Source organism: Erinaceus europaeus, chromosome 5 (genome assembly GCF_950295315.1).
Source record: "Erinaceus europaeus chromosome 5, mEriEur2.1, whole genome shotgun sequence".
Taxonomy (NCBI): domain Eukaryota; kingdom Metazoa; phylum Chordata; class Mammalia; order Eulipotyphla; family Erinaceidae; genus Erinaceus; species Erinaceus europaeus.
In genome coordinates, this window is record NC_080166.1 from 736,856 (window position 1) to 749,368 (window position 12,513).

General features: G+C 50.8%; 1 protein-coding gene across 1 annotated transcript in view; it reads right to left on the reverse strand.

Annotated features, from left to right (window-relative positions):
* Nucleotides 1-12,513, reverse strand: part of CPLANE1 (ciliogenesis and planar polarity effector complex subunit 1) — a 107,575-nt gene that overhangs the window by 31,255 nt on the left and 63,807 nt on the right. Inside the window, exons 32-37 of the mRNA XM_060190957.1 lie at nucleotides 10,444-10,636; nucleotides 8,428-8,718; nucleotides 6,746-7,447; nucleotides 4,268-4,438; nucleotides 1,761-1,874; nucleotides 304-358 (exon numbers count right to left, since the gene is read on the reverse strand). Of these exons, the coding sequence (XP_060046940.1) occupies nucleotides 304-358; nucleotides 1,761-1,874; nucleotides 4,268-4,438; nucleotides 6,746-7,447; nucleotides 8,428-8,718; nucleotides 10,444-10,636 (1,526 nt within the window). The remainder of the gene's footprint in view (nucleotides 1-303; nucleotides 359-1,760; nucleotides 1,875-4,267; nucleotides 4,439-6,745; nucleotides 7,448-8,427; nucleotides 8,719-10,443; nucleotides 10,637-12,513) is intronic.

The following is a 12,513-nucleotide window of genomic DNA, read 5'->3' on the forward strand; positions in this document are numbered from 1 at the left end:
AATTCCACACTACTGTGTACAGAGTTCAGTGCACGGTCAGCTAGTAGACGCTTCAGACTTTACCAACCCCGCGGCTCCACTTCAGAGGTGTGGCAGCTGTCAAGCCAGGTGTAAACCAATAGGTGTGGCTTGTGTCATCAGTGAAATGAGTAAGGACAGGTGGAGTTCATATTCTGTCAGCTACCCAGTACCAGACACATTCCCCGTGTCAAAGGCAACACAGAAACACCCAGTCTCATTTGTGTCCGTGTTTCCAGAAAGCAGGTGTTATTGAGTGTGGACAGTCATCATGCACGTACATACCCAAGGGAATTGCGAAGTCCTCCACAGGCTCAGGACCGTGCTGCTCTGCCTGCTCCTACAAGAACCCCCAGATAGTCAGTCAGGGGAACTCCAGACCGTGCTCTGAAGAAATGAGCATTACTGAAGCACTACCTGGAGCCTCAAATCCTATAGTTACTGTTACTCCTATCAAGTTCATGTTATAATGTGAGCGCTTAACCAGGTGAGCCCCTGTCTGGCCCCTCAAGTTGATTTTGTGACTCTACTGAGGACTTCCAGAAATTCACTGATGAAACAGTCAAGAAAAGGATGACCAAGTTTAAGCGGTTCTAACCGCACTGTGCGGCTCTCGCCTCGGAGGAGCGCTAATAGTCCTACAGCTCCAGCCGTGACAAGTGCTTGTGGCATTGCTTTTCCTGAGACAGTCTGCCTTGTAATGTGTGTCAGCGGGGCTGGAAGGTGCCCACTCAGCTGAGTGCACACGTGACCACCGAGTGCCCAGGCCGAGCCCGGTCCCCAGAGGGGAGCACCGGCACAAGAGGAGGAAGGGCTCACGGGAGGGCAGTGGTCAGCTGTCTCTCCTCATCCGGCCCGGCCTCTGTCTCTGGCCCTACATCTAAAACAAACAGAATCTGACAAGAGCAGTGGAGTCCCAGCCATCTTTGTCTTTCAGTAGAGCTGAGGAGATAGCACAATGGTTATGCAAACAGACTTTCACTCCCACAATATCAAGTGTCCCGGGTTCAATCCCCAGCACACTATAGGCAGAGATGAGAAGTGCTTTGGTTTAAAAATAAAGAAGAAGAGAGCTGGGGCCCTAGTCGGTTAGGGTCCTGAGATTCCCACACAGACATGACAGGCCTAGACCTCAAACAGATCCCTCTCTCCATTGTTACCCGTCATCTCCATCAGGAACAACATAATGGACCCCTCTGTGGGCCCCCATAGGACCTTGCCCTCAGTGTGGATCAACAACAGTAGAGAATGTTCCATCCTCTGAAGGGAGGCTGGATAATATACTGCATCTACCACCTGAGGAAGATGGGTCCTGAAATTGGGGCAGCTTGGAATGTTCCTACTCGTGACCACAGAATGTGAGCTCAGATCTACAGGGATGCAGAGGTCACACAGGCTCCTAAGCTGAATATGGGCCCCAGATGACATCAAATCGATGGGGTTTACAGTCAACAATATTTAGACCCCTTTCCCATATTAGGGAGCTACTCTCTTCCCTGACCCAGCTTTCTGGTCCTTTTCCAGCCATGACATCATCTCCCCAGACAATAACTTGGATCCACCTGCATGTCAGATTTCAGGCTCAGGGAAAAAAAAAAAAAAACTAGTATAGCCACAGGCCCTTTGGAATATAACTAACATAGGCCAACTAACTATAAAACGGAGACCCGCCAGCTCTTCATCTGCACTACTCCAGACTATGGGCCGTAACACCGAGGGAAGCTATCCTGCTCTGCTTGTACCTCGGGCTGCGCGGCCATTTCTGAGCCCTTATCATGGGTGACGGGGTGCTCCGGGCAGGACGACACACTTGGTTTCTCCACTCCTTGCTGCTGCTCTCTCTGGGCCCGCCGCCTCTGTCTGTTGAAGACACAGTATGAAGTGTAGCCTTACCGTCAGTAGCGTCAGAATCCCAGCAGTCACGCTAAGCAAGGAGACAGGTATCAAAAGGGTCAAGAGGTCGTTCTCAGTGACACTTAACTAAATCAGAATTATGCTAGAACCCAAGTAGATAGTAAGCAAAGAGTCAGAACTCATGAAGTTATTTCCAGGGGCCAGGTGGTGGTGCACCTGGTTGAGCTCATGTTATAGTGCACAAGGACCTGAGTTCGAGCCCTCGGTCCCCACCTGCAGGAGTAGAGCAGGGCTGCAGGTGTCTCTGTCTCTCTCTCTATCACCCCCTATCACCCCCTTCCCTCATGGTTTCTGGCTGTCTCTATGCAATAAATAAAAATAGAAATATTTTAAAAAGTTATTTCCAGTTCTGCTGTAGAATCTTCCACTATGACCAGTAAAGAATGGTTTTAATTTTTTCATTGTCGTCATCACTGGGCCTGCACTACTTCAGGCCCACTGTTTGAGAAGCAGCGGGAGGGTGGAGAGGGGCCCACGGCGAGGCTCCCACAGTGCTGTCGCAACTCCATGGTGGTGCCAGGGGCTTGAGCTTGAGCACAGTCTTCGGGGTGAGCTACGTCACTCACTGGATTAATTAAAGGTGTTTTCTGAGACTGAGAGAGAGGACATCTGGCAGAGTCCTCACTCTACAGAAGTGTCAGGAATTGGCTTAAACTCTTGGCACCACATGAAGTACCACGCACGCCAGGGTCTGTGGTGTTTCTTCTTCTCTCACCGGCTCTCTATCTTGAATTAAAAACACACACCAGGGGGTGGGCAGTAGCGCAGCGGGTTAAGCGCACGTGGTGCAAAGCACAAGGACCAGCATAAGGATCCCGGTTCGAGCCCCCGGCTCCCCAACTGCAGGGGTTTGCTTCACAGGCGGTGAAGCAGGTCTGCAGGTGTCTGTCTTTCTCTCCCCCTCTCTGTCCTCCCCTCCTCTTCTTAATTTCTCTGTGTCCTATCCAACAACCATAATAATGACCAACAATGATAAAACAACAAGGGCAACAAAAAGGAAAAAATAATAGCTGCTAGGAGCAGTGAACTTGTGGTGCAGGCACCGAGCCTCAGAAATAACCCTGGAGGCAAACACACACACACACACACACACATCTCTGCCAGGAGCAGGGGTATCAAGCAGGTGCAAAAACCATGTGCCAAAGCCCCAGCAGGGAAACACAGTATGTGTGTGTGTGTGAGCGTGAGCGAGTGTGTGTGAGCATAAGAGTGTGTGTGTAAGTGTGTGTGTGTTTGAGATCGTGTGTGTGTGTGAATGTGTGTGTGAGAGTATGTGTGTGTGAGTGTGTGAGTGTGAGAGTGTGTGAGTGTGAGAGTGTTTGTGTGAGTGTGAGGTGTGTATGTGTGGTGTGTGTGTGAGAGTGTGTGTGAGTGTGTGTTGTGCGCGGGCCACGGAGAAGAGAGAGAGGAGGGGTCCGGAGCGAAGAGGAAACACAAATCTTTATTTGCGCTGGCACCTCAGAGTTGGGTGCTAGAGAAGCAGGTTGGGCCACGTGGAGGTAGCGAAAATGGCCGCCTCACACAGTAACCTTTCCTGCGTCTGAACACCGGAGTGAAGCGCTGGCAAGAGAGCGAGGTGCGGAAAAACGAAGGGTTTTTATAGGAGCAGTTTTCGCGAGAATGGGGGAGGAGTAACCATAGCACTCCAGGATAGGATGATAACTCTGTGAGAATGGGAGGGGGGAGGAGTAACCATAGCACTCCAGGATAGGATGATAACTCTCGTGAGAATGGGAGGGGGGAGGAGTGACCAAAGCACTCCAGATATCACGGGGATATAGACAATGTCCTGAGGGCACAACATGGCGGAACAGGCACTCCCAGAATGTCCCAACTCTCACGGGAACTAGTAGCCTGAGGGGAAAACATGGCAGATGTGACTGCATCTGCACAATTTCCCAGCAAGTGTGAGGTGTGTGAGTGTGTGTGTGTGACTGTGTGTGAGGTGTATGTGTGAGTGTGTGTGTGTGTGGTGTGTGAGTGTGTGTATTTGAGAGTGTATGTGTGTGTGAATGTGTGAGTTTGAGTGGGTGAGAGTGTGTGTGTGTGTGGTGTGTGTGAGTGTGTGTGTGTGTGGTGTGTGTGTGTGAGCGTAAGAGTGTGTGTGTGAGTGTGAGTGTGTGTAAGTGTGTGAGAGAGTGTGTGTGTGTGAGCATAAGAGTGTGTGTGTGTGTGTGTGGGGGATTTCCTTGTCCTGATGTGCAGGATGAGTGGCCCAGACACTGACTGTGTGGCCGCGTGCGGGCGCAGAGCTCAGCTTCCACCTTTGCAGCCACGCAGCTGAGGCTGCTCACACATTAGCAAATGCGTGATGCCCTCAAGATGCCCTGCTGACTTGCCTTTTCCTGCTGTCCTTCCCTTGTTTCGCCTCAAAGGACTCTATTTGGGGCTTTAGAAGCTGAAAGTGTCCGGGACGGTCTTGTTCGAATAAGTCACCTGTGAGCTTCTGTCGGCTCTGCTTAAATGCAAGGAGGGTTTCCAGTGGGATGAGACGTGGCTTTTTACCCTGCGAGAAACAAGACGTGATTCACAACTGCAGATGCAGTGAAGTCAGACGTGTCAAGGAGAGCTGAGAGTCACTAGTTAGAATAAGGGGCTTGGACTGGTGAGACGGATACCCGAGTCTTAAAGAGCAAGTCATCAGTTAGAATAGGGGGTTTGGACTGGTGAGACGGGTACCCGAGTCTTAAAGAGCAAGTCATCAGTTAGAATAAGGGGCTTGGACTGGTGAGACGGATACCCGAGTCTTAAAGAGCAAGTCATTTCAGAGTGCGGAATGTCTAACAGAGAGCCTCCCTCCAGAAGGTAAGACAGGAGTCCTCGTCTTCCTGATTTCTTCTCCATGATATGCTCATCTTGTCTTATCAAAGGCCGCCAGCTCTGGCTTGTTACAGTGCTGAGTTCTGAACCTGGGCCTTTGGTGCCACAGGCATGAAATTGGTTTTCAAAGATTTTATTTATTTATGAATGAGAAACATAGGAGGAGAGAGTGACAAAGAACCAGACATCATTCTGGTTCATGTGCTTGCTACGGGGGATTGAACTCAGGCCCTCATGCTTGAGAGTCCAGTGCTTTATCCACTGCTCCATCTCACAGACCACCTGAAAATTGCTTTGTACCATTATGCTATCTTCCCAACACTAAAGTCTTGTTACTAAATACTAAAATGTTACTAGATACTAAAAGTAAAGAAATTACATAATGTGGGCAGGGCTAGATAGCATAATGGTTATGCAAACAGAGGCTACAAGGTCCCAGGTTCAATCCCCCTGCACCACCGTGAGCCAGAGCTGAGCAGGGCTGGCTAAAAAAAAATATATTTAATGCTTAAATTTCTATGTTAAACACTTTAGAACAGGGAGGTCGCAACACAGTAGACAGACAGATCATCAGTCTGTTGGCAACTGCTAGGGAGATGAGAACTTGGGGGTCGCAATGAAAAGGTTTTTGATGCTTTTCCAAATGTCTGCTCTTTCCTTCCTTCCAAATGTCCGCTCTTTCCTTCCTTCCAAATATCTGCTCTTTCCTTCCTTCCAAATGTCCCCTCTTTCCTTCCTTCCAAATGTCCGCTCTTTCCTTCCTTCCAAATGTCCGCTCTTTCCTTCCTTCCAAATATCTGCTCTTTCCTTCCTTCCAAATGTCCCCTCTTTCCTTCCTTCCAAATGTCCGCTCTTTCCTTCCTTCCAAATGTCCGCTCTTTCCTTCCTTCCAAATGTCTGCTCTTTCCTTCCTTCCAAATGTCCGCTCTTTCCTTCCTTCCAAATGTCCGCTCTTTCCTTCCTTCCAAATGTCCGCTCTTTCCTTCCTTCCAAATATCTGCTCTTTCCTTCCTTCCAAATGTCCGCTCTTTCCTTCCTTCCAAATGTCTGCTCTTTCCTTCCTTCCAAATATCTGCTCTTTCCTTCCTTCCAAATGTCCGCTCTTTCCTTCCTTCCAAATATCTGCTCTTTCCTTCCTTTCAAATGTCTGCTCTTTCCTTCCTTCCACTTTCTTTTCTAGTCATGACATATTGAGAGGAAAAGAAAGTTTCATGAATTATTTTTCCGAATCCTTTCTTTTCCCAGTACCATCTTCACGTCTTAAATTGCCTTCCTGCAAGGTTACTGCTGACTTAGGAAATGAGAGACTACAGAACTCGAGCTTCATGAATCAAAGGCCGAACCTCACCGAATAGGCAGCCGGTGACTGATGAAGATGCGATACTTGTGTTTTCTTAACTGCACAAATGCTTAGAGACCTGGCTGTCCTTCACGACTTTTAATAGCTCAAACAGCCCTCTCTCTCCCTCTCTCTGTGGCACACACACACACACACACACACACAAAGACTTCATCATCTTGGCAGAAGAAATATCTGTGAGGGTCCAACAAATTTGGGTTCTGGCGCTAAAGAAAGACATATCACTTTTATAATATCCCATCATTACTTCAAACCTGGTTTTTATACCTTTTCAGTAATAGCTGCATGAATTTTTTGGGAAAAGGCAATATGTGGGGCATGTCGAGAACATATAGTATTTAGGGTATGAGAAATGCAGAGTTAGGGGCTGGGGAGAGGTGCACCTACTTGAGCGCACATATTACGACACACAAGGACCTGGGTTCGAGCCCCCAGTCCCCACCTGCAGGGGGAAAGCTTTAGGAGTGTTGAAGCAGGGCTGCAGGCGTCTCTTAGTCTCTCTCCCTCTCTGTCTCCCCCTCCCCTCTTGATTTCTGGCTGTCTCTATCCAGTAAATAAAGATAAAGAGAGAGAGAGAGGGAGAGAGGGAAATGCAGAATTGTGCCTCTTGCATGGCCTTGCTACAGTCGTTACCGTATTTTCTGTGGACGCAGATGGGTGGAGCAGTAGGAACCCTGGACACCTTCCCTCCTGGGCTGCAGCTGGGTGGGGCGCCGATGGAACTGCGGCTGGTGCTCTGGGAGCACAGGAAAAGACACCGGCAGGTCTGGGCTGCAGGTGTAGCAGTGGAAACCCAAGGAGGCTCTGGGCCGCTGCCTCAAGAGACACCTGCTGAGGCCCAGCACACCGGCCTGCTGGCACGAGCTTAGGGACTCCCCCCAGGACCGCCTCTGCCCACTTCTGCTCCTCTCCTGTGCTGGCCTCAGGACCACAGCGGCTCGGCGCCAAGCGGGGCACCGAGGGGGCAGCATGTGCCGCACCCTGCGGTGAGGAAGGGCGGGCTGAGTCGGGTGGCCCCCAGGCCTCTCGTGGCTGTGGTCTGGGCCTCCAGGGAGCTGGGCTTCTTCCCGTCTGGAAGGAAAACGGCTTCCACTCCTGCTTCGGTGGCAGCTGAAGCAAAGGAAAACCGTCCTCAGGTCTTACGGTTCTGGGATGAGGGATAAGTCTGGGTGTCCGGGGAATGGCAGAAGGTGTGGACAGAAGACGGAAGGGAGCACTTCTAGGTGGGGCTGGACACAGGGAAGAGGTCGGCTGGTTCTGCGAGGCTGGAGCGAAGCCCCTTTCCTGAGGTTGGCCCCCCGTCCCACGCGAAGTGTCATCTTCAGGTGACTGCTTCTACAAGAGGAGCAGAGGACAGCGGGTACAGAAGATGCTGAGAAACAGCGTTACGTCATGAGGCTGAGCATGTACTGGAGGGGGTGAAATGCAGCGACTGCTAGTTTATTGATTAATCTGTGTGTGTCACGCAGCAGGAAACCGGTGACTGGAGTAGAGACCGCGTTACGTCATGAGGCTGAGCATGTACTGGAGGGGGTGAAATGCAGCGACTGCTAGTTTATTGATTAATCTATGTGTGTCACGCAGCAGGAAACCGGTGACTGGAGTAGAGACCGCGTTACGTCATGAGGCTGAGCATGTACTGGAGGGGGTGAAATGCAGCGACTGCTAGTTTATTGATTAATCTGTGTGTGTCACGCAGCAGGAAACCGGTGACTGGAGTAGAGACCGCGTTACGTCATGAGGCTGAGCATGTACTGGAGGGGGTGAAATGCAGCGACTGCTAGTTTATTGATTAATCTATGTGTGTCACGCAGCAGGAAACCGGTGACTGGAGTCACCTTTAGGCAAACTTTAAAGTGGCGGCCCTGACGTGGCGAAGCAGTGAAATCTTGCACACGTAAGGTTCCAAACTCGGGGGCACTTGCCAGAGAAGTGCTCTGGTTCCCCCCTTCTCTCTCTCTCTCTCTTTTTAATAAACAGCTTTAAAAAAAAAAAAAAAAAGGAATATTCTTAAATGTAAATTTCTTTTATTTTTTATCTTTTTTGCCTCCAGGGTTATCGCTGGGGCTTGGTGCCGGCACTATGAGTCTACTGCTCCTGGAGGCCATTTTTTCCATTTTATTGGACAGGACAGAGAGAAACTGAGAGAGGAGGGGGAGATAGAGAGGGAGAGGGACAGTCACCCAACTTCACTACTTGTGAAGCTTGCCCCCTGTAGGTGGGGAACAGGGGGCTAGAACCCAGATCCTTGTGCAAGCCCTTGTGCTTAGTACTATGTGCGCCTAACCCAGTGCAGCACTGCCCGGCCCCCTTACCTGTTGACTTCCATGACGGCTTTGGCTGGGCTGCACAGTTTCTTCCTGGCAGTGTGAGCTGCTCTGGCCAGACTCTTGAGTGGGCTCTGCAATGTGCTGTGGCTTCACAGGAGACGTCCGCTTCAGATCCCCACCGGCGTCTTCAGCAGCACCCCCTCTTGCTAGGCTTGGTGTCTGGCTGCGCCCCAGAGGCACGGGCCCAGGTGGCTGAAGGAGCCGCTGTGTGTCCTCAAGGTTAGCAAAGGGTGAGCCTACAATCTGCATGAGGCTCAGGAAGTTGATTTGCTGCAGCTGGAATAAAATAAAGGTAAAAAACAATGACGAGAGTCTGAGAGGATCAAAAACAACAAGCTGAGTATGCTAGATGAAGACATCCGTCAGACCAATGACCCATGCATTAGACAAGCCAGAAAGAACAGCAAACCACAGAAGGGGCTTCTGCTCAGCTGACGGGAATGAACGCAAGGTTGAATGTGCAAACTCCTAGGCCAGCAAACGCCACACAAGTCATGGTGGAGCAGCATGATGAAGCCGGTGAAAACAGTTCATCAAGTGGGTTTCAGGAAAGCCAAGAGCAGGCAGCAGCGGGAAGGCGGCACGTGGGGACGGCCTCCCATCAGACCCTGCCGCCACAGCCCAAGGCCTTTGCGCTTCGGAAGTCAGCTTGAAAGTTGCTGAAACTGACTTTCTTTGTGTTCCCGGAGTCCTCTCTCAGTTTTGGTTAACACAGGCTCGCGATGGTTGTAAGACACAGAGTACAGTGCTGCTATCCTGTCTTCCTTCCTGCTCCCCATGGAACAGCTGTGGCAACTGCAGCAGCATTTCCTCAAGTCTCAAAGCTCAGTGGCCCTTGACGGAGGTGGCATTCAGTTTGTCTACTACTCTGGGCAGAACAGTTATTTTCACTGCGCTAGACTCTTCAGTCCACGAACAAAATGTCTTCCCGTTTCTCTGAGAGTTTTTTGAATTGTCTCCCGGGTTATGGCTGGGGCTTGGTATTGGCACAGGAACTCACTGTTCCTGGACATTTTTTCTGGTTTCTCTCCCCCTCTTATTTTATTTGACAGGAGAGAGAGAGAAATTAAAAGGGGGGTAGAGTGGGAAAGAGACAGACAGACACCTGCAGCCCTGCTTCACCACTCATGACGTGCCCTACAGGTGGGGAGCGGGCCTGGACATGGGTCCCTTGCATGTGGTGATGTGTATGTTTAACCAGGTGCACCACTGCCCAGCCCGTGACTTGGTTTCAATACACAGATTTTCACTTCCTTTGTCTAATGTATTCTGAGATACCTCTGCTTTGCTTTGCTTTGCTTTATTACCAGAGCCCTGCTCAGCTCTGCTTTATTGTTGTTTTCGCCGGGCTATGTTGTTTTCGCCGGGCTGGCTTCACGGGCAGGTAACAGACGACCAGGGACTCATGGTTGAGCTGTAGGCAGTATCTCTTTATTCATGCAGGACGCAGCGCAATCTAAGCCAAGCTGAGCTAAACTAAAGGTACAGTACTGTAAAACTCACAATGCTGTCTTTATATATACTTGCCAAGTAAGGTGGAAACAGGATGTGACATAGAGAGGGTGGAGAGAAAAGTGACTGGTGACAATCAGAGTGTGACAAAGAGGGGGCAGATTAGGTGAGAATCCTATCACTGAATCACAAATGCCCTGGAGGGAGGGTGGAACTTGTTAACAGTGGTTATGTAAATAGAATGAAGTGGTTATGTAAATAGAATAGTGTTAAGCAGGGGGGATTTAAACCAAATGAAACAGAAGGGGTCTCATGCATACCAACACTTTATGATGGGGGGGGGGGGCTGAACCTGGGACTTTGGAGCCTCAGGCATGAGAGCCTCTTTGCAGACCCATCATGCTGACTCCTGGCCCCCTAATTCTGTTTTATTATACTGACTAGCAAGCGAAAAGCCCAAGGCAGAGGCAACCTGCAGCTTCACACTGACCTTCTTGCTCCTCTCACAACCCTTACGCAAACCACCTGTTTATACGGAGATGCACTTACCTGAACCAATTTAAACATTTCATCTTGCAGCATCTGCCTAACAGGGTCGGAAGCCTCTGGCAGTGGAGCTCTGGGCTTGCTTCTCTGGGTCTGCCTTGGCGCCGGCACAGGGACTTGGCAAGTAACACTGACTCCATCTGATACCACAGGCGGAGCTGAGGACGCCCCGTCTTTGAATGCAGAGATCTGTGCGCTGCGCAGAGCACATGAACACGAGACCATTAAGCCGGAAGGAGCATAACTAAGATACCCGTGTCTGACCATCTCAGCCCTGCTTTCCTTCTAACCTAAGGGCTTATTGGTTGTTTTCAGGACTTTTAAATCCTAAAGCCTCTCACTGTGCCCCATCGTAGCCTGACACATTTGCCTTAAGCAACTGTTCGTCTCAGTACACACTTTGGGACACAGACAATGTCACATCGCCACGGTCCCTGGTCCCTGCCATGTCACGACCCAGGCCGGCTCACATGCTGTCTGGTGCTTGCAAGGTTCCAGAACTTGAGACCAGCACAGTTGCTCTGACTGGCTGTGCAAACTGGCCAACTCCACCTAGGACTGCCGTTTCTCTCACTACATCTGCAGATCTGGAAAGGATCTAAGAGAACCAGGCAGTGGCTTGGGAGGCGGCGCAGTGGATGGAGTCTTAAGCTCAACACCATATGTGCACGAGCGACATCGGGTGGCCCTGCTCTCTCTCCCCTCTCTCTAATGATCAAAAAATGGTAGATAAACAAAAGCCAGAAAAATCATGGCTCTAAGAAGTATAGGATGGCGACTTCAAAATCTTGCTAATCATCTTTAAATATGAGAAAACAGAATCATACCAAGAGATCTGTGTGCCCACGGCAAACAATGTGTTAACAGCCCAGACCTGGAAGCAGCCCAGGTGTCCAACAAGAGACAAGTGGCTGAGAGACAAAAGGGAATACCACTCAGCTGTGAAGAATGATGAAGTCACCCTCCTCACTTCATCTTGGACGGAGCTTGAAGGAACCATGAGATCAGCCAGAAAGAGGATGAAGACGGGATGATCTCACTCATAGACAGAAGTTGAGAAATAAGAAAGAACAGAAGGGGAAACACACAGCAGAACCTGGACTGGAGCTGGTGCACTGCACCAAAGTCAAAGACTCTGGGTGGGGGGAGCGTTCAGGTCCTGGAACAGGATGGCGGGGAGGACCTGAGGGGGTTAGAGTGTTAAGTGGAAAACTGGGAGATGTCAAACATGCGCCAACCACTGTATTTTACTGTCAACTGTAAACAACCCCCATAAAGAAAAAGAAGAACCAGAATGTGAACATTTCATCCCCAAACAAACCAGAGTCGTAATTTATAATAAACCTTTCCAGAATGTTGAAGAACCCTGACTTCTTGATGCTGGGGGTCCCTGATTGCATTCTGCCTGGCATTCGGTGAATATGCCTGCAGGGCTGCATCTGCTGCAGGGAATGGCTGCCTGGCTGCTCCTGCTGCAGGGAATGGCTGCCTGGCTGCTCCTGCTGCAGGGAATGGCTGCCTGGCTGCATCTGCTGCAGGGAATGGCTGCCTGGCTGCATCTGCTGTAGGGAATGGCTGCCTGGCTGCATCTGCTGTAGGGAATGGCTGCCTGGCTGCTCCTGCTGCAGGGAATGGCTGCCTGGCTGCTCCTGCTTCAGGGAATGGCTGCCTGGCTGCATCTGCTGTAGGGAATGGCTGCCTGGCTGCTCCTGCTGCAGGGAATGGCTGCCTGGCTGCTCCTGCTTCAGGGAATGGCTGCCTGGCTGCATCTGCTGTAGGGAATGGCTGCCTGGCTGCTCCTGCTGCAGGGAATGGCTGCCTGGCTGCTCCTGCTGCAGGGAATGGCTGCCTGGCTGTATCTGTTGCAGGGAATGGATGTCTGGCTGCTCCTGCTGCAGGGAATGGCTATCTGGCTGCATCTGCTATAGGGAATGACTGCCTGGCTGCTCCTGCTGCAGGGAGTGCTGCCTGGCTGCTCCTGCTGCAGGGAATGGCTGCCTGGCTGCATCTGCTGCAGGGAATGGCTATCTGGCTGCATCTGCTGTAGGGAATGACTGCCTGGCTGCTCCTGCT